The sequence below is a fragment of the Schistocerca nitens genome, chromosome 11 (assembly GCF_023898315.1).
Source record: "Schistocerca nitens isolate TAMUIC-IGC-003100 chromosome 11, iqSchNite1.1, whole genome shotgun sequence".
NCBI classification, from domain to species: Eukaryota; Metazoa; Arthropoda; class Insecta; order Orthoptera; family Acrididae; genus Schistocerca; species Schistocerca nitens.
Window position 1 is genome coordinate 158,737,239 of NC_064624.1, and position 23,264 is coordinate 158,760,502.

At 37.2% G+C, this 23,264-nt stretch overlaps 2 protein-coding genes across 2 annotated transcripts in view; both read right to left on the bottom strand.

The window, feature by feature from the left end:
• LOC126213211 (ankyrin-1-like) overlaps positions 1–23,264 on the bottom strand; it is a 415,927-nt gene that overhangs the window by 141,974 nt on the left and 250,689 nt on the right. The gene's annotated exons all lie outside the window — the stretch shown is intronic.
• Positions 7,785–23,264, bottom strand: part of LOC126213214 (ankyrin repeat domain-containing protein 54-like) — a 120,957-nt gene continuing 105,477 nt past the window's right edge. The window contains exons 3-4 of the mRNA XM_049940855.1: positions 21,672–21,762; positions 7,785–7,859 (exon numbers count right to left, since the gene is read on the bottom strand). Of these exons, the coding sequence (XP_049796812.1) occupies positions 7,800–7,859; positions 21,672–21,762 (151 nt within the window). The 3' untranslated portion in view covers positions 7,785–7,799. The remainder of the gene's footprint in view (positions 7,860–21,671; positions 21,763–23,264) is intronic.

Genomic DNA, 23,264 nt, shown 5'->3' on the forward strand with positions numbered 1-23,264 from the left:
TGAGGTGATACATATCGCATCTGCAGAAGAAAGTGCCATTGTGTGCCACAAAAAAAATCCAATTCAAAAAAGTACCTTTCAGTCTCTCGCTAAACAAACTATTAGTATACTGTATCATGACAAGTTAAGGAATAAATCCGTGAAATATTTTAATTGCAGAATGCCAGGCCACATGTTGGGGGAGTGCAAGAATGGCTGGGTGGTATGCACAGTAGAAGCAAATCTAGGATTGGAAAGTAAAAAGTACCCAGGCCTAATAGATACAAAATTGTATAAGGCCACTCCACTCCTAGTACCAGCAAAATGTACAACGTGCTACTTACCACAACATTCTGCACCTCTTACTGAATACAGAGACACCACATGTTTTAAATGTGATCAGTGGGGACACTCTGCTTGAATGTGTTCAGTGAGCCTCTGGTTAGCTCTCAGGAAACAACAGCCAAGAGGAAAATAATGACAGGCACAAAAAAAGTAGCGATAAATGTATACAGGGTGAGTCACCTAACATTACCGCTGGATACATTTCGTAAACCACATCAAATACTGATGAATCGATTTCACAGACTGAACATGAGGATAGGGGCTAGTGTAATTGGTTAATACAAACCATAAAAAAATGCACGGAAGTATGTTTTTTAACATACACCTACGTTTTTTTAAAATGGAACCCCGTTAGTTTTGCTAGCACATCTGAACATATAAACAAATACGTAATCAGTGCCGTTTGTTGCATTGTAAAATGTTAATTACATCCGGAGATATTGTAACCTAAAGTTGACGCTTGAGTACCATTCCTCCGCTGTTCGATCGTGTGTATCGGAGAGCACTGCAACATACATTGCGTTTCTACAGAATGGTCTGCCAACGTTGCTCGAAAATGTCCCACCGCAAACGCGTCGACGTATGTGGTATCAGCATGATGGTGCACCTGCACATTCCGCAGTTAACACTAGGCTGACCCTTGACAGGATGTTCGACGGGCGTTTCATACGACGTGGAGGATGCATAAATTGGCCAGCCCATTCTCCTGATCTTTCACCTCTGGACTTCTTTCTATGGGGTACGTTAAAGGAGAATGTGTACCGTGATGTGCCTACAACCCCAGAGAATATGAAACAACGTATTGTGGCAGCCTGCGGCGACATTACATTAGATGTACTGCGGCGTGTACGACATTCATTACGCCAGAGATTGCAATTGTGTGCAGCAAATGATGGCCACCACATTGAACATCTATTGGCCTGACATGTCGGGACACACTCTTTTCCACTCCGTAATTGAAAACGGAAACCACGTGTGTACGTGTACCTCGCCCCTCATGGTGATGTACATGTGCGTCAGTGAAAAAGACCAATAAAAAGGTGTTAGCATTTGGACGTAATGTGCTGTTCCAGTCTCTTCTGTTCCTAAGGTCCATCACCGTTCCCTTTGGATCCCTACGTAATTCGGTGCTCTCCGATACACACGATCGAACAGCGGAGGAGTGGTACTCAAACGTCAGCTTTAGGTTACAATATCTCCGGATGTAATTGACATTTTACAATGCAACAAACAGCACTGATTACGTATTTGTTTATATGTTCAGATGTGCTAACAAAACTAACGGGGTTCCATTTAAAAAAACGTAGGTTTGTGTTAAAAAACATACTTCCGTGCATTTTTTTATGTTTTGTATTAACCAATTACACTAGCCCCTCTCCTCACGTTCGGTCTGTGGAATGGATTCGTCAGTATTTGATGTGGTTTACGAAATATATCCATTGGTAACGTTAGCTGACTCACCCTGTATATGAAAGGATTTCCATGTAAAGCATATATTTCAATGAGTGGGCAATGACACAGATAATCCATTGTAGGTCAAATTAAAGTAAAATTATCATAATGTGCTATCAAAATTGCTCATAAATCTTGTCATAACAAATTTTGACTACATTTCATTGGCTTGTATCTACTGGAAGAAGAAGTTTCTGAAGCTAATTCTTTACTCGTCTGCATCCTGTCAGCATGTCTAAAAGATCTGCAAGTGGCATATAGATTGCTCAAATAATGATATATATATAAATTCAAAGTATACACAAAAATTTAATTAGTCAATTTTTGCTCACTTTCAAGATGTTATACCTCAAAAGGAATTACTCAAATACACTTTTTCTGGCACAACTTTGCTGGATCAGAAAAAGTTGTATTATTTCTTTTAGATATAGCATTTAAGAATAAATAAGCTTATATTTTTGGTACATTGAAAAATACAGTCACATACTTGCGTTGATCTGTGGTGGCTTTGCCACTACTACTCTTACTCTTCATAGTTCCAAAACTGAAATATTTCAGTTAATTCATTCAGTTGCTGAAATGTCTCATTATCAGCAATTACAGTTCAAAATGTTGGGCCATTCTTGTTGCTGAGCTGGAATGACAGAAATATGTTGATCTGCAACACTACAAACATACATTGTTGGCCAATAGAATGAATGTGCAGGTCTATTGGCATGCATAAAACTAAGACATCATTTTCTTCATCTGAAACGTCAGTGACATTACCAATCCACCATTTTCCATTGTAAATACAGGCAATATATTGGCCTGTTTGTAAGGCTGCAATATTTCTGTGAGAAACTGTTGTTTGACTTTGATCAACATTTGTCATACAACATTTGTATCATTGGAACTTGCTTTTCACTTAATGGCCCCAAATTTTGATTATCTCTTGTTCCTGATGCTGTGCAGCTGATTTTTTATTTATTTATTTATTCATCCATGGAACAATAAATATTGTATGGATGTCATCAGTTTGTAATACATGAGCACACATTTACATTTACAGTGAAACAGATGTCTCATATTTTGTGTAGTTTTTATAACTAGTCATACACACATCTATAATTACATAATATTTTGCTAATAATCTACATCTATGTTAAATATTCTTTTACAGCATAACAACTTTTACTTACTAAGAAGGTTTTAAGCTTTTTTCTGAAAGTGAGGGGCTCATTTATTTCTTTGATTTCCTGTGGCAATTTGTTATACAGTTTTATCCCATTATAAAATATACTGCTTGCGTCTTTGCCTAGTTCTTTCTATCTAGATGGAGGTGGTGACAGGCTCTTGTTTCATGGTCATGTATTAGACTGTTTGTGTTGGACATGTTGGAATTTTTCTTAATGAACATTATGTTCTGAAAGATATACTCACAAGAAACAGTTAGAATTCCTAGCTTTGTAAATAATTGTAGGCAGTGGGCCCTGTTGGTGCTGTTTGTTATTATCCTTATGGCTCTATTTTTGTACCTTGAACACAGTTTGTATGTTACTGTCACTCGTTCCCCAAAACATGATCCCATAGCTGAGGACAGTGTAGATAGATATCCGTAATATGTTATTTTAAGACAGGTATTATTGCATACCGATGCAAGGATTCTAAGAGCATAGTATGCTGTGGATAATTTCTTTGCCAAAATGTTGACATGGTTTGTCCATTTCAATTGGCTGTCTACATTCATCCCTAAGAATTTGGTACATGTTACACATTCTAATTCATTATTATTAACTTTTATTCTAGTGGCATTGTGTTTTTTGTTCAATTGGAAGTTAATATAGTTAGTTTTCTTTACATTTAGGGTTACTTTATTGTTTTATGACCAGTTGTGGACATCATTGAGAGCCTCGTTTGCTCTTTCTGACAGCTGTGTTGGATTTTCACCTGTTATTACTATGTTGCTGGCATCAGCAAAAAGTATTTTTTCTCCATGTCTGATACTTTGTGGGAAGTTGTTAATGTATATAAGAAACAATATTGGGCCTAATGAACTTCTCTGTGGGACGCCTATATTCACATGTTCTGGGTCAGACAGGTGTTTTACAAGGAAATTGTTTGAAACTTGTGATATCTCAACTCATTGAACTCTGTTTTCCAAGTACGATTTGAACCACTTCTTTGTCACACCTCTTATCCCTATTTGCCCTAATTTATGAAGTAAGATTTTTTGGTCAACTGTATCAAAGGCCTTGGACAAGTCTAAAAAGATACCACTTACATTTTGACCTTTGTCCAGTGCTTTTAAAATTACTTTAGTAAACTGTGCTATAGCAGATTATGTGCCTTTTCTGGGCCTAAAACCAAATTGGTCATTGGAAAGAAGGTTATATTTATTCAGGTAATTTAGCAGTCTCTTTTTGACTAGTATTTCTATTATTTTAGAAATGATAGACAGTATAGAAATCGGCCTGTAGTTCTCTACATTTTCCACATCTCCGTTTTTAAGGATAGGTATAACTTTTGTTTGTTTTAGGTACTCCGGAAAGTATCCAGATTCGAAAGATTCATTAATTATGTCTGTTAATGGGCCCTTTATGTAGTCTATACATTCTTTAATTAACGCAGACTTGGATTTCATAAAGTCCTAGTGAAGTTTTATTTTTTAGTTGGTGTACTACTAGTGCCACTTCCCTTTCTGTAGTTCGCAAGAGCACCATTGAGTTTGTTGGCTGGTTATGAGTAGGTAAATCATACGTGTCTGGAAATCTCTGTTGTAATTTTTTTGCAACACTACTGAAATATGAGTTTACAAAATCAGCTAATTCTTTAGGGTTACCTTCTGGTACATCTTTGTTTATAATATGTTAATTGAGGTCCTTTTTAGCAGAGTTAGATGTTTCCTGTTTGATGATGTTCCAGGCTGCTTTGCTCTTGTTTTCAGCTTCAAGTAATATTTTGTTGCTTGAAAGTTTTTTGCGGCTAGCAGCACCTTCCTGTATATTTTCCTGTACTTTTTGTAGAATTGCAGCACCTCTGGGTTAGATTGATTATTTTTTATGGAGTTGAGATATCTAAGAGTTTCTGAGGATTTTTTGGTACCTGGAGTCACCCACTGATTTCTCTTTGTAGTTTTAATTTGATAAAGAGTTTTGGGAAACATCTCTTCAAATCAGAGTTTAAAAATGGACACGAACTTGATAAATTTCTGATTTGCATTGGTTTCTGCATAGACTTCCCTGCAATCTTCATATTCTAGCTGGGATTTAAACTCGTACAGGGCTGATTTGGAAAACATTCTTTTGTATGTAGACAGTTTAGGAGGAGTTTCTACATGAATGTTAGTTTTTAAGAACTGGCAGAGGTGGTCTGGTAGGCCCAGGTTTTGGACAACAATACGACATTTTTTACTATCAATATCTGTAGCTACATGATCTATAGACGAGGAAGATTATTTTGTTATTCTAGTTGGACAATTAACAAGGAAGGATATTCCATTTTGAATCTTTCTTGCTGCTGAGTTTTTGATGCTTGACTTTCTTATTTTGAAACAAAAATGAATTGGATTCCACTGATATTCTTTGTGCAGTACTTAAACAAATTGGCTGTTATCAGAATCTGGTCCTCAGTTGGCCTTTGAAGGCTTGCTCGCTCTTCCTGCTGGGCACTTTACAGTTCCTCCAAATTCATCACATGGAGATTTTCCATGGCTTGTAGTAAAAAAGTTCGATTCAGCTGAGATCCCATCATCATTTAGAATGTGGCGAAGATTCAGAAAATTTTCGAAGTTTTGATACTGTCTAATGACCCACCACTGAAGTAGTAAATATGTGTGATTTTTCCAAGGTGATACTTTTGATCTTCTATTAATTTCACTATAAAAGTATGTACAGTGGTTACATCATGCTTCATCCCATCGATTATTACACAGCATCTGACACTGTTGATGTCCATTTTATTTCTGAAGTACACAGCAAATAGGTGTAAATTTGCTTCGCTGTTATTCCAGTGAAAATCTTGAGCAGCATTTTGGACAATAAACAAATAATTTTCCAAAAAATCCATTAGTACGATTAGTTCAGTTGATCTGAGATGATGCTTTAAAATATAATGATGAGGGAGAAAGTTTGTCAATTTTTGAAATCAGACCTTCAATACAACCCTCAGTGGTCATCTGCTTCGTTTCTAATGTACCTCTATCAGTGTGCACCCACTGTGTGAACTCAATGGTATCGACTGGATCACTGTCTTCAAAACTACTTTCTAAAATCTCTTGCAGACTTGGACAGATTTCACACCAATGATGAATGCTGTCTTTAGATTCCAAATCTCACACTGTTTTGCCAATCAGGCTCTTGTAATCTTCTTTAACTCAACTGTTTGCAAATATCAATTTTACATTTTGGTGTAAAGTACAAACAGAGTGATGCATTTTGGACTCAATTCACAAAATTTGGAAAATCCAGTTTCAGTCCCATGTTGAAGCCAATATGCTGCAAACTCTTTTTTTCTTTTTTTTTCCTCAAATTATTGAGAAGGTATTTTTGCTTCAAAACTTTCTTTCCATCTATTCTACATAATACACAGTCCTTTTTACTTCCGCAAATTTGGCTAAAATCTTCATTTTGAAAAAATGTTACTACTCTTTCTTTTACAGCACCTGGAATCTTCTTGCCACACCTGTTGGTTAGCAGCACTAATACACCATTTTCTGCCTTTAATTTCCTTTCTGAAGCACCAGATTCTTGCACTGTCTCTTTTATTGTAGCTTTGAGGTACTAGTATCAAAATATGATTTTTTTAGGCTGCCTTGACAATTTCAACTTTTCTTAGAGTTCTTTAATCAGCTGTTTATAATCTGTTTGTACGAGCTATTTGAAAATCTTTTGGGTCAAAGCACCAGCAATGTTATTCACAATTGCCTCTTGAGTAAAAACGGGCCAAAGCTATTAGAACTCCTTCCCATAACATCATGAAATTTCCATCCACCACATTGACTACAGGAGATCCAAAAGACTCATTTTGATGACTAAGTTCTCAATCACATCCTACTATGGGGAAATGGTAAAATAGATTGCATCAGGCAGAAGTACTCTGACAAAAGCAAAGCTGAACTACAGAACCCGAATTTGGATGAACATTAGTCTTTTTTAAGACTTCTGATATATTCTTCTGTTTTTAAATCCAACCACGAAAATGTAAATTATATATCTGCAACTGATGGTTCAGGTTCGGAAATTTTCAAGTGTGTCATGTCTAGGAACTGTTTCCTAATGTTGTTGACCTACTTACGGTTTGATGACTTTTGAACTATAAAAGAGTCTCAAAGTTGACAAAATGACAGCAGCCTCTTTTCTCCTTAGAAAAACTGTGGAAAATTCCCAAAAATATTTCAGTTTAGGCACATGTGCTACTGCTGATGAGCAACTCCTTTCCTGTCGTAGTAAATGCTCATTTGCGGTCTACATGCCAAAGAAAGTCGGTAAATACAGTTTAAAAATAATGTCCTAGTGTGATGCAAGGACCAGTTACTTTTATAATGGGTATATGCACACTGGAAAAGGTTCTGATGATGATACTTTTCCAGACAATGATAAGAAACTGATGATACCAATGAAGCCTCTGTTGCAATTGTGTAAACCAATCTATGGCAGTAATCGCAACATTACTGCTGACATTTGCTTCAGCTCGATACAGGCACTAGAAGAATTAAGGAAGAGGACTGACTTTGTTGGAACTCTAAAGAAGAATAAGAGAGAGGTTCCACAAGCACTCCAACCAAATAAGCATAGGCCAGTTGGTTCCTCTTTGTACAGTGGTTCTTCTTGCTTTTCCATGCCTCATAGCCTCACTGAGGATTTGACTTCTCATAAACCAGAAATAATATCATACTACAAGGCCACTAAAGGAGGTGTTGATGAACTGGACAAAAAGTGCTCCATATACTCATACAGTCAAAGAACCAACGTTGGCTGATGTGTTTATTCTACTGTTTATTGGACATCAGCACAGTAAATGGATATGTTCTTCAGAAGAGCAGATCAGATGAAGCTCCTGTTGGCAGAGGTATCTTCCTGAAAGAGCTGGCCTGTAGTCTTGTCCTGAAACATATGCAAAAGCGAGCTCAGAACCCACGACTTCCACAGGAGTTACGACTAATGGCCTGCTGGATTTTAGGCCCTGATGCTCCTGCAGAAGAAGCAGTAGAAGCCGAATTAGGTCCTAGGAATAGAAAAACATGCAGAATTTGACAAGGCAGCAAGAAAGGAAGACTTCACATGTTTGCTACATCTGCAAGAGACCAATATGCATGCATTGCTGTTCCTAGGTCTGCAAGCACTGTTGTGAAAAACTGTGATTTGGAGGGCTCTGATTTTGCATGAGGTACTTTTCAGGTTAAAAACGTTACATTTTTTTGATTCTTTAGTTGTTAAAGAAGAAATATGAAATGTACTGAAGCATTAATTTTGTTATTAGCTTACGAAAAACATATAATTGTATTAGTTTATGATATGTGCAGTAAACATATCTGAATCCCAGTTTATCAATAATTATTTAATGTTTTGTATTTTCATGTTTATTTACATTGTATTACAGATTCTGCCATATGCAAAATAGAGAATTTCAAAGGGATTCAAATTGTTGAAATTACACACACCTATAATTAAGAGGTGAGATTGACTGCACCATGGTGTTATGCTCCATGTTTGCCACTATGTTTGTTAAAGGTTAATTATTTATCTCACTTACACTATTATTATACTTATTGCTGAGGTATATTGCAGTGATAAATTAAAAACCAAACCTTAGGGATGCATGGGAATTTCATGTGGGAAGTTCACACAAACATACTATGTAATTCACACACACAAGAATAGAGATAAAAAGAATTTTGCCCATGACAATAAGTCAAAGGCTCAGAAATTCATCCCCATCATTGTGATTGTATTATTTTGAATACAAATATTACAGAACACTTCCCGACAAAGAAAAACTTATACAAGACGGTACTAAAAATTACACACAGTCAAATTACCACCACACGGCACAAGCAAATCTACACAATCTTAAAACTGAAATGAGAAGTAGACAAAATGAAATACATGCACATGAGGGAAGTTCACCACGTCTTCTGGTTAAACAAAGCAAGGACTGGAAAAACTTACCAATACAGAAAATATACTCATGACTAAGCTTTGAAAAATGTAAGAATATGACCACTGAACTTGAACAAGCAAATCAAATGCATGCATCTGTGAAAATTAGGTGTCATTTCTGGGTTGTGTAGTGACAGTCACTGGGTCGATGCTCAACATCACTAAACTGTCTGTGTTAGAGAATTATCTGTAACCAAAGACCACAATGCAATTAAAAGCACACTTAGGACTTATCAGCTACTATGGATGGTTTATCTGTCATTTTAGTGAAGTGCCATACAGGAAGAAGCATTTGCATAGAAAAGGAAAACCTAATTATGCCACCAGTATTGCAATACCCAGACTTCAGTAAAGAATTTATCATAACAAGAGACACAAGCCAGGACATGATGGGGCTGCACTCAGTCCAGGTAAATTTAGTATAGGCTTATCAGTGGCTTATATTTCCAGGAACTTCAAATAATTGTGAAGAAGGATACAGTACAAGAGAACAATAATTTCTAGCCATATGTTGGGCAGTGACATATTTAAGACCTTATCTATTCAGTAGAAAGTTTGAAGGATGTACTAACAATAAAGACACTGACATGGATCAGTAGTGTGTCCAATCCATCATGAAGATTAATGATATAGCAGCTGAAATTGGGGAAGTATGACTATGAATCTTTGTATAAAGAGAGAAAAGAAACTAGGTAGCAGATGCTTTGTCCAGAATATGAGAGGTACACCTGGTAAATGAGACAGAAGACCATTAGAAAAACCTGTGAGGTGGGTACACAAAAGCTAAATATGGAAAAATTGGCGAAGGGATTATTCAAGGCAGAAAAGGAAAGTATTCTGAAAGAATTTCATAATTTTCCAATAGGAAGACATGTACTTATGAAAGAATTTGAAAGTATTATACTTTGGAAGGTTCGAAACTGTGAAAGTTTCCAGAAAATTTGAATCGCACAAGTCAAGACCCAAATGCCTTTTGAGCTGATGATGACATTTGAATAGGTTTTTGAATCTTGTGGCACTGACACTGTCAGTCATTTATATGTCATGAATCATTGAAACCACTATTCATTAAGGTTCCAAGACTTGTTGACAAAATTTGTAGTGGCGTAACTGATAGAGTATCAGGACACTGTTACCATTGTGCAACTAGTAGTAGGGAAAATAAAACTAAAGTTTGGTATTCCCATAGTACTGCTGAGTGATATGGGCAACAGTTAAACTGGAGAGACAATGAACTGTGTTTGCAAGTTGTTACACATAGAGAAAATACAGAGTACTGCCTATCACCTGCAACTAATGGAGTACTAAAAAGAACTCAGTGCACATTCACACAGACTTTGCAACATTTTGTGAACAGGACACAGATTGGTACGCTTTAATTCCATGTACTGTATTTGTGTATAACAACACACCACATAGCTCAACCAGACACATGCCATCCAAATTATTCTTAGGCCAAATGTGTAGTGCACCAGAAACACTGCAAAAGAATCCCACAGATGTGTGATTTAACTACTATTATTATATCGTAGAACTGAAATACCAAATGCAGTACATGTGCCAATGTGCAAAAGAGAAGGTAAATTGCAAGGAGATATATAAATAACAATATTATACACACCAACATCCAGTAAATTTTAGACCATGAGATAAAGTACTGATATGCGATGAGCGTGTATGCAGAGAACAATTACATAAATTAGATAGCCAATGGAGAGGCCTGTACTCAGTAATGGAGATAAACAATCACGATGTATAAATGTAAAAGGAAGGAATTACATCAAGGTACATGCATATCGCCTTAAGCAGGGGAAAATTACAAAGATGATGTGCATCATGATGGTGACGATGATGGTTTGGCTATGACAGGTAAGTGCTCTGGAGAGGCATCACAAAATATAGCTTGACAAGTTTAATCACTGCCTGGTCTTCATTATGATGTGTGTGACAAGCTAACTATAGTCACTTGATGTATAGTTAGTTATATTAATCTTAAGGGTTTAAAATATAAGCTTGAATAAATAGCGAAGCAAGTTGTCATATTTTGTGAACAAAAGTCTACTTTCATTAACATGGGTAAGGGAGAATGTAGCAGAATGAGAAAGGCACCACAATGGCACATAGGTCGAATAGAGTGATCCCAAGGAGATCCCCACCTATACAGACTCAAGAACAGACACAAGCGAGGTCTATTGAACTTCGTATGTTAGGCCAGTAAAGTTATGTTTGTAACATGAGATGAGGAGCCTGCCCCATATTTCAAAACCAAAATAGAAATGTAGGAAGAACAGCAATGAGCTTTTTAAAACTATGTAAGGAACAACCAACAATTGTGGAAACAACCCTTAACAGTATAAATCAATTGGTGGGCTCAATAGAAAGAAATGAGGTCATCGCAGAGAGCATAAAGAAGTTAGGGCAGCATATAACATAATCTAAAACTAGTACAAATAGGAGAATAAGGGCCATCAAGCTAATCACTGTGAATGAGTGAATTATCCAGCTTACTGATATCTTTAACAAGTTAGAAAGTGATCTTGGTTTGTCAATCACAGCTATTTGTTAAGACCCTTGTTCACATGAATTACTCCAGAAAAGGTAATATTAATAACAGCTAGTGCTAAACAACAGTATACCATCCTAAGTAACGACCAGTTAGATTGCAAAAGGACAGGTGTGAAACAGAGGATATGTAAGCAAATATTTCTATTATTGACCTGTGACCACGAAATGTGTGAGGGGAGTGTTGCACCCGACTGGAGACATACCACAGGATTGTACACAGAAAGTAACTGAACTAGATGAAAGTCAGTGGACACAAATACAAAGCATCTGAATGGATTTTTGTTGCCCCAAAGTATGATGGCTTAATGATAATCTGAAATGGAGAAAAGCTATATGAGATATTCTTTAGAAGTATAGGAAAATTAAAGATTTTAGACAAATTTGGAGGCTGTAGAGCCCAGATACTTTTCCAGTCAGAACATACTGTTAGAACCATCATACAAAAATATGAAATGAACTTTATTTAAGCTTAGATTTAGGCTTAGATTGGTGTAAATAAAGCATTAAGGCCATGAAACACCATAGATGTAAGAAGCAGAAGAGATGGTAAAAGGAAATGGTTGAGTAACATTATGTATTGTTGTAGAGAAGTGCACCTTGTTTGCAAGAACTATGAGAGTTTATATGTTACAGTGTTAAAGATGTTACACAAAGAGGAAACGATTACAAAAAAATGCAAAATGATTGGCATGTAATAAGAAGGAAATACTTGAAAAGTAAGCCTAGGTAGAAGAAATTTTTGGGAGTAATTCTAGGGAAAAGATTAGCTGAATTCTCCCACTGGGATGGCAGGTTTTGTGAATAGGGATTCAAAGCAGGAAAAAGTGCTTAAAATTGATTTTATGAGGGATTAGTCAAACCTTTAAGCAAGCAGCGGACACTGATACGGGTCTTAGTACTTGTTAGTGCTACCGAGGCATGCCGCCCTCAAGGAAGAGGATACGGACAAACGTGAATCTTGAGACACTGGCGCACCACCCTCTGCATGGCAACAGCACCAGGACACATTTGCCAGGAGTAGCTAGAAAAGAAATTGTGAGGTCACAGGATCACGCACATGTGATCTGAACACACAGCCCAATATTCTTGAAGAGAAACGAGTGTGTGGGCGCTGGGAGGTGACACATGAAGTGCACATCACTGGAAAGTATTTATACTGGGCATTGTAATGACCCAAGGGTCACTCTGAGTCATTTGGAGCCTGAGTCAGCTGCAGTCACCGCTTGTCTTGTCACAGTTCTTCAGTAGTGAAGAATGTGGAAGAGACATCGCTGCATGATGGAGGAGGAGTAGGTGTTAGTAACAATCCAGTAGAGTGCTTCAGGTGGTCTTTTCGTAACGCTACACCTTGCCATGGACTTGAATTCCATCCCTTACCTGTAACCTGCCGAGTTCCTTAACTGAGAAAAACTTAGCAGTGTTTTGCTTATTGTATTCCTTGTTCAGGCATTTTAGCAGCTGCTGAAGGGGTCATGAGCTCTCCACATGGTTTTGCAATCACAGGTTATTGTCCTGTTTTCAGATCTCTCTCCAGGATGCGACAACATTTCTTGATTATACATGAACTAGATGTTTTGAAACACTTATTCTTATCCACTTTTAAACTATTTTGCATTTGTGTTCTAAAGCACCACATTTTATTTGTGATGCTTCATTATCACCCAGCAACACTTAAATTATTGAATCCCTGTTTCTAGTAATGATTATATACTTTTTTTCACACGTTTTTGTTACACAAGCATCACACACTCATGAGTAGTCAACAGTTATCAAATTTATGTTTATTTTGCAACAGTTTTTGTGAAACCACCATTTATAATATTTGCATTCGATACCTTTCCTTTTATTGTTAGTTACAATTGTTACTAGATTTTGCTTTACTTATACTTGAGCAATTTACAATATTTCCATCAGTGCTGTCTGTAACAGCAAGCAGAGGGTCTCGCTACAGACTACCACAGGCATGAAAGCAGAATGGGGGAACTTGACATGCAAAGTGTCACAGAGATCATTATGGGACCCACACTTCTTTGTAATCTTCTCCAATGACTTTAAGGGGCAGTTCAAAATTGTAATGTTTACTGATGACACAAGCATGTTAATCAAGAGTCCAAACTCGACACTGGTAAACAGAATGCAAATGATACCTTAACCTGCATACCAGCAGCTAACAGTGTAAGTCTTAACTCTACAAAGACACACATTAGAACATTTTGAACAAACAATAAATACCTTTCAACACCAGAAGTACATATTAAAGGTCCTGCAGCGAATGAGGCACAAAACATAAAATTGCATGGGCTCCAGATGGATAAAAGTCAAACTAGTGTCAACACATGAATAAACTAATCAAGAAACTGAGTTCAGTACATTATGCCCTTAGAAGTGTCTCCCATTGTATTGGCCCAAATGCAAGAGTGTTGGTTCACTTTGCATATTTTGCCTTCCTGTTGCGTTATAGAATTATCTTCTGGGACAGATCAAACAGTGGGAACTCCAGGTAGGAATATCAGCAATGTAGTGGTATTCTGTCATGCACACAACTTCCACAACACTTTGATCCATCCCTATGTCACTCCCAACCCCAACACCTTGCCATAAGAATCATATCCCTGTGTAAGACCCAGGTGCAAAACCTACCCAATACACCCATCCAGCATTTCCTATTCCAGTCTTGTCACACGTTCATACTATCACATCAGGGCTCAGGCCACCTGTGAAAGCAGCCATGTCATATACCAACTCTGCTGCAACCACTGCACAGGTTTTTATATTGGTGTGACTACCAGTCAGCAGTCCATACCGATGAATGGCCACCACCAAACTGTGGCACAACATGATGCTGAGCATAATGTCTCAATTTCAGAGGTTGCTTCACTACCACCAGCTTCTCTGAACTGTGCAGGTAGGAGTAATCCTTGAAACACTTTCTTTGCTCCCATAATCATCCCAGCATCAGCCTACAGTAATGTACTGTCCCCACACACTCCAATCAAGTCTCCACCACTTCTATCCTATCAGCTCCTCCCCATTCTTGTCTCCCACCCTCTTTGTGAGCCCTCTGCCAACAAACCTGACCATCTTTCCCCCTCCCTCCTTTCTCTATTTGCTCTGTTTCCTCACCTTCCCAATTCCCTGCCCCACAGCCTTCCAACACTGTGCCTGTTGGCGTTCTAGTCCATGCACACACGGCCAGACAGCGTTCCTCTCTCCCCCACCCATACACTGCTATCCCTTCACCATCCCTACACCCTCCAGAATGCTGCTCTATTCCATAGTAAGTCCTATCACAACTGTTGTTGCCCCCTTTATGTATTTCACTTTTTTCTATCTAACCATTTCCGTGAGGTGAAATTTATTGGAAGCTTCTTGTAATTGCTATTTAATTGAGGAGGAGTGTGAAATGTAGATCAGTGCAGTCACCTACCAAATTAGTGTAAATTAGTGTCACATTTGATGTAAGAGGCACATTCAATAAATAATGTACCAAGTTCTTTTCTGGAAGTAGATTGCTTTTTTTCAGGGTTCCAATATACCACATTATTCTCCTCTTCTCTGGTAAAAAACCTCCATGTTTTTCAACATAATCTTTGTTCATTCTGACAGGCAAGATGGCTGGGAGGTTCTGAATGCCCACATGGTACCATTATACTTGGTACCATGAAGTTAAAGCTTCATTCAGTGATGTGGTAATGTCCTGTCAGAATCTGGAAATTATAATGTCAGGGGCAGCAGTTTTTTCTTGTATGTGTTGTATTTGCTAAGACTGACTATACATTTCAATATACAAATATAGTATGGAAAGTTTTGGCAGAATATAAACAATGTTGGAGTGTAACTGACAATTCACCAAATACCAGAAGTTTTGAGTTGTAGACAGACACATGTGAAAGAATGAAACTTTTGCTTGCTTATGGATAGAGTTACCACATGGCGAGGATTGTCCTGAAACGTCCTTATTTTTAATTCTGTCCAGAGATTGCAAAAATGTCCAGAGTTTGAGAATTTTATGAGTAGTGAGGTTTTTTAAAAATTTAAGCCTGTATGTGTGACACTGAATTTTTAACCATATTCTTATGGCCATGCCTTTCTCAGCTATCCTTGGTGAGATGTGGTTACCATTTCTGTCGCAGATTTTTACTTTAAAGACATGACAGGACGAAATGTGAACTCAAACAACAAGATAAGTGAAAGTGAATCTAGATCATCTGTGTGTTCTAACGAGAGAAATGTTTCTTCAAAGTGTACTATAAAATAAGCAGAACGAGGGCACCTGGAGAACAAAAAATATCAAGTCTGTGTATTAGGTGATAGTCTTGCAAAGGTTGTGGCACAAATAATAAATGATCGGCAGTCCCAATTTAGAGTAACAGACATTGTCAAACATGGTGCTCCCCTTAATGAAATAGTAAATAATTGTGAAAACTTAGTTAAGACTGGAACATGCTGTGTGCTAATAGGTGGAGCAAATGACATATACAATAATAAAAGCCAACTAGCGACAAGGGCACTTCAGACAATCCTAAAAAAGCTGTCAGATCTAAATTTAAAGGTTCTTGTTGTAAGTGTGCCACATAGACATGATCTAATCGAGGATTCATGTGTAAACAAAGAAATAACGTCAACAAATAATAAATTTAGGAAGATCTGCTGTGCTTTTAAGTGTGCAACTTTTGTGGATGCAAACAGCTCAGTGAGAAATCATTTCATGAGGCATGGACAGCACAGGATCTATTGTGGAAAAAGATGATGGGTGAAAAGATACTAGAAGAAATAACCTGTATATCAATAGAAAAGTTCCCTAAAATCCCACTCCAGATGAGGGCAGAAGCAGAAGAAATGAAAACCGTAACAAGAGCAACATTTGCTGAAGCACTAAAAATGTCAACATCTGCTATAGTAAATATTAAAATGTCATCAGCTGCCACAGCTAGTATAAACAATCAATCTGCATCATCCACTTCAAGTAGGAAAAGCAACTGAAACAAGAAACCTGTGGTACAACAGGATTTTTGGTATCCAGCCTTAATGAAAGCTGCAAGTTAACAGTGCTAAACGAAAGGAGAAATACCATCGGTGCTCACTCCCCTGTTCTAAAGACTATGACTCTAAATGTGCAGTTCCTCAAGAACAAATATTATGAACTTGAAATAGCAGTAAGTAACACCAAACCTGATGTCTTGTGTATTACTTAACACTGGTGTAAGGACCATGAAATTAGTAGTATTCATATTAATCCATTTAAACTGGCAAATCATTATAGTAGGAAAATTGCAAAAGGTGGTGGAGTCGGTATTTACCTTAGACAAGAGTTAGAATTTAAAAAGAGATGTGAAGCAGAGAACTTAAGTATTGAAAAGTTTTTTGAAGCAGGTGCTGTCCAGCTATATAGGCCTGATGAAAAAAGTCAGTCATAATAGTGTATAGGTCACCATGTGGAATCACAGAAGTCTTTTTTGATAAACTAGAATTGTTGCTTAATACTTTGTACAAAAAATAAACTGATTATTCTTTGTGGTGATTTCAATATTAATCTTCTAGTTGAAAGTCAACAAAAAAGGCAATTTTTGGAAATATTAAAGAGTTTCAACATGTCACCACGTATAAACAATTCAACTAGAATAACAAACACCTCCAATAGCCTCATAGATAACGTTTTCTCAAATATGTCAACAACTGACATAGAGGTAACAAACATAGATTTAGGATTGTCTGACCACAATGCTCTCACCATTGAAATCCCTTTAAGGTCAAAGGAAGATAAAGGTTTAAATAATATTTACAAAAGAAACTTCTCTGTGGACAGCTGTCATCTGTTAATAAGTATCCTTGAAAATGAAAATTGGTTAGTTGTTATGAAACAAACAAGTACAGATGAGGCATATAGTGTATTTGCATCGATTTATATGATGAACTTTGAGATGTGTTTTCCAAAGAAACTGACCAGAATCAAGTCTACTGGACACACAAAGTAAAGTTCTTGGATGACTCTTGGCATTAAGAAATAATGTGAAAACATTAAAAAACTGAATTCAGAGTTGAGATACTGATTTCATAGAATATGTAAAAAGGTATAGGAAAATATACTGCAGAGTAATTGCAAATGTGAAGTTACTAAGTAATGATATGGAAATAAAACAGTCCAGAAATAAAACTAAAATAGCATGGGAAATTGTGAGAAAAGAAACCGGGGTACCTATCAAAGACAAGAAAATTATTCTAACAGATGAGGATATGCCTAATTATATAAATAATTACTTTGTAAATGTACCCCAGACATTAAACAGGAATTTTGGGGAGCAGATTAAGATGGAAGCACCCAAGGCAGCCAGGAGTATGATGGCAGCTCCAGCAAATGAAAAGCAAGTTTTACAAGTAATTAAAAGTCTCAAGTACAAGATGTCAGCTGGAGTAGATGAGGTGCCAATAATATTAGTAAAGAAAACAGCTAATCAAATAGAGAAACCATTGGCACACATAGCAAACTTGTCAATGGCTGAGGGCGTGTTTCCACAGAAACTGAAAATTCTGTTGAAAAAGGGTGATAAGCTTAAAATAGAAAACTACTGACCTGTCTCACTTCTCCCAACTTTCTGTAAGGTTTTAGGGATATTAATGAAATAGTCACACATTATCTTAATATCCACAATCTGATAAACAGTAATCAGCATGGATTTCAAGCTGGGAGAAGTACCGAAACAGCTGTACTGGAATACACAAAAGAAATAATCAGGAAATTGGAAGAGAGATAAAGTGTAGTTGCGATAAATCTAGATTTGTCAAAAGCCTTTGACACTGTTGACCATAGCATACTCTTGGAAAATCGTGAAGCTATAGGTATCAGAGGACCAGTAAAAAAGTGGTTAGAGTCTTATCTGGAAAAGAGGATGCAGGTGGTTGAAATTACAGCACCAAATATTAACCAAAAAATTAAATTATGATCACATCCAAGGGAGGCCACAGTAGGAGTACCCCAAGGAAGTGTATTAGGCCTCTTGCTGTACCTCATTTACATTAATGATATTCAGGTGTCAGAGAGAAAAGCTAGAATCATGTTATTTGCTGATGATACTAGTTTAATAGTTAGTGATATGAAGTAGTCATTGCACAGTACTGTGGACCATGTCCTACAAGATATACAAAAATGGTTTAGTGCTAACAAGCTAACATTGAATGCCAAAAAAAGAAAAAAAAACAATTATGTGCAATATGGAAAAATAAGAGGACTACCTAAATCCCACCATGGAGGGCAAACAACTTGAAAGAGTACAGCGTGCAAAATTCCTGGGTATGCACATTGATGAGAAGATTAACTAGAAGGATCATGTGGTGAGCTTAGCACTAAAACTAAATTCAGCATGTTTTGTACTTAGAATAATTTCAAGAGTTTGTAGTAATGATTGTACAAGATTAGTATATTTTGGCTATTTTCAGTCCATTGCATCCTATGGGATAGTATTCTGGGGAAAAACAAATTGTCATCTAAATGAGATTTTCAAATTACAAAAACGCACTAATCAGATAATGACCCAGAGCCCACATCACACACATTGTAGGCCCCTTTTTAAAGCATTCAAAATTTTAACAATTCCATTATACATTCTGAAATTTCAATGAACAAAGGAAATCAGGACAAAATGCAAACCAATACAGACTAAATAATTAAGATACATGGCAATGTCAAGATCTCCACATACAAGTTGTAACAAGGACCTGAAGTCAGAAATATGTATGTAATCAAGGCATCAAACTTTTTAATGCACTACCAAAACATATCAAAGAGCTGGAAAAAGAGGATAAATTTAAAACTGTTATAAAGGATCACATTCTTGACAAATGTTATTACAGTGTAAGTGAATTTCAATGCTTAACTGTATTAGAATATAAAGAACCACATGCTTGACAAATGTTATTAAGCATAAGTGAATTTCTCTGCGCAACTGTGTAAGAATATATGTTTAAGTTAGTGTGACAAATAAAATTACATCAGTGAATATGTCTGTCAACCACATCACAAATTATGTTATAAAAACACTTATTAGTTGTATATTGTATTAAACATAAGATAGATTCATATGAATTCAGCGTAGATACAAATTTTGTAAAGATATTATATAGTTGTTAAAATTTATCCTGACAAATTCTATATCACAAATGTGATCATTGGGATGATAATAAATAATTAAATGGGTGACATTACAGACAAAATGAAAACAGACAAATGTAGGAATGCTAATAAAGTGATTGCTTCACCAAACATAAGATATATTTTTAAAGCCAAAAACAGGAATAACAGTGTTGTGGAATGTGCTGCTACATTTTCATACCATGCTGCTAGACATGAACTCTGTTTCAAAACATCAGATTGCATGTCTGACCTTGTCAACCCATAATTTTCATCTGCTAGGACCAAAACAGAGAGAAGTAATGTTATGTCTAGTGAGAAATACAAGTGAATAAATAAAGTGTAATGTTTAAGTACACAGTTAACACTTAAGTAATATGCTCTGGTTCGGACCCAAAATATTTGGTATGCCTACTTTTGGATAAATACTGTAAAGAGGGTAGCATGTACATAAGCACATGGTCAATGACAATGTAGCTGCACAGGTTTTTGTGTGTGTGATACACATCAAACAGAAGGGCTTATAGATGTGCCGTGTCTTCTGGTAAAACTGCAGGATTGTTGACAGAAAAGTATAATAGATTACAGTAGATGATTGCAGTAGAATTCAGATATACAGGGTGTTCATAAATTGCCATAACAAAGTTCTAGGACTTGTAGAGGAGAATGGGTACATAATATTTTGAATAGGAACCCATGTCCAAAAAAAACATACTGTTTCCATGCTATAGCCATTTGAAAACATTTTTCAAATAACTTCCGGGAATTCAGCCAGGTAACATTTTCAGCGACATGCAGTCTACAGGAAATGTACTCACACTGACTTGTACTTACAGGCTAATAGTTGTCACCATCCGACTCAGCGTGAAGGGGTACTTTGTACCTTGGTACACAGGGCACATGTCGTTTCAAGACGCTGAGACTTTGCCAGCTGAGTTGTCCCATCTTGAAGTTACATTTCGCCAAAATGGTTATAGTGATAGACAGATTGAACGTGTGTTGCGCTATCGACCAACTGTACATCGAGTGATTGATGATAATTCTGAGTCAATACCTAAGTCTACTACATTTCTGCCTTACGTAGGAAACACGTCCAACAAGATCGGTCGTATTTTACGGAAATACGGTGTGAAATGTTTTCCGACCTCCATCTAAAATTAGAGCACTTTTGAGTTCCATTAAGGATGATCTTGGATTGCGTAAGGCGGGTGTATATCTTATTCTCTGTAGCTGCAGCATAGCATATATTGGTCAAACTATCAGGACCTTGGAGGACCGATGTACTGAGCATAAACGGCACACACGATTACAGCAGCCAAATAGATCTGCTATTGCCGAACATTGCTTGGATACTGGTCACCCCATGTTATATAATAACACCGAGATATTGGCATGCACGTCCAGCTATTGGGACAGTGTCAGTAGGGAGGCAGTTGAGATTAAATTATCGAGCAACCTCGTTAACAGGGATGGAGGTTTCTGTTTAAACATTGTTTGGAATCCGGCTCTCTCCCTTGTCAAAAAACAGAGGGACAGAGTCAATGCTACCTCACCTGCGAATTCATAGTCTCACTATCGATAGCTCTGACTTTGGCCATCTTTGGTGGCACTAGTGTTCAGTGTGTGTGTTATCTTTCCTGCTTCAGTCAGAGAACCGAGGTTTTAAATTTGCATGTACGACGCCTGTCCGTTGCAGTTTGCCTTGAAAATGGCGGGGTGTTCTCCCGCCGAAATATCGGTGCTCCCTGAAAGTGTTACCTGGCTGAATTCCTGGAAGTTATTTGAAAGTTGTATACGCCAGGAGAAACTCAGGTTCACATTTGAAAACATGTTTGTTAGATAGGTATGCAACAGTGTAGTCATGGTGGGAGGGTGGTTAGGTCAGATTGGCATATGACATATGATGTCCATCCAACATCTCTGACCTAGTTTGAGCCTCATTTATGTGCCTGTCAGTGTTAGAGCAACATGATGGAGCATACATTTGCAGCTAAAGCTCACGGTGATGGAAGAGCTGCTCGTTGCCTACATTGGCAGAGTTACCTAACAGCTTCAAGAAAGGGTACCTTCACCATCAGCAGGCTTGACTGTGGTCCTCCAAGGTGGTGCCACACACCCAGACTGGAAGAAGCCATACTGCAGCAGATTGAAGAGAACCTGTCAACAGTTGCAAGACCAATTTCTTTGGCTATTAATGAGTGGAAATGAAGAACAAGTGATGCATTGGGTCATGCCAAATCAATTACTTGTAAAAGTGGTTGCTTTAACAACATAATTTTCAAATGGTTTTAGCACAGAAATGGTACACTTCTGGATATGGGTCCAGATTCAAAATAATATCTACGCACTATAGTCCTAGAAGTTTGTAACACCCTGTGTATAGGTCAGGATTGGTGATGTTTTCATAGTACTTTATGAAGCACTCACTTGCTAGCAGAGTTTCTTTACTGCATAAATAAAAATTTAATGCTTAGGTCCTTTAAGTGGTGAGATGGATATACTGAGGAAGGTCATGTGATCTAATGCTATAATTCATGAACTAGGCAACTATGTTGTTGTTGTGGTCTTCAGTCCTGATACTGGTTTGATGCAGCTCTCCATGCTACTCTATCCAGTGCAAGCTTCTTCATCTCCCAGTACCTACTGCAGCCTACATCCTTCTGAATCTGCTTAGTGTATTCATCTCTTAGTCTTCCTCTACAATTTTTACCCTCCACACTTCCCTCCAATACTAGATTGGTGATGCCTTGATGCCTCAGAATATGTCCTACCAACCAATCCCTTCTTCTAGTCAAGTTATGCCACAAACTCCTTTTCTCCCCAAATCTATTCAATATCTCCTCATTAGGCATGTGATCTATCCATCTAATCTTCAGCATTCTTCTGTAGCAACACATTTCAAAAGCTTCTATTCTCTTCTCGTCCAAACTATTTATCATCCACGTTTCACTTCCATACATGGCTACACTCCATTGAAATACTTTCAGAAACGACTTCCTGACACTTAAATCTATACTCAATGTTAACAAATTTCTCTTCTTCAGAATCACTTTCCTTGCCATTGCCAGTCTATATTTCATATCTTCTCTACTTCAACCATCATCAGCTATTTTGTTCCCCAAATAGCAAAACTCCTTTACTACTTTAAGTGTCTCATTTCCTAATCTAATTCCCTCAGCATCACCCGACTTAATTCGACTACATCCCATTATCCTTGTTTTGCTTTTGTTGATGTTCATCTTATATCCTCCTTTCAAGACATTGTCCATTCTATGAAACTGCTCTTCCAGGTCCTTTGCTGTCTCTGACAGAATTACAATGTCATCGGAGAACCTCAAAGTTTTTATTTCTTCTCCATGGATTTTAATACCTACTCCGAATTTTTCTTTTCTTTCCTTTACTGCTTGCTCAATATACAGATTGAATAACATTGGGGGGAGGCTACAACCCTGTCTCACTCCCTTCCCAACCACTGCTTCCCTGTCATGCCCCTCGACTCTTATAACTGCCATCTGGTTTCTGTACAAATTATAAATAGCCTTTCGCTTCCTGTATTTTACTCCTGCCACCTTCAGAATTGTAAAGAGAGTATTCCAGTCAACATTGTCAAAAGCTTTCTCTAAGTCTACAAATTCTAAAAACGTAGGTTTGCCTTTCCT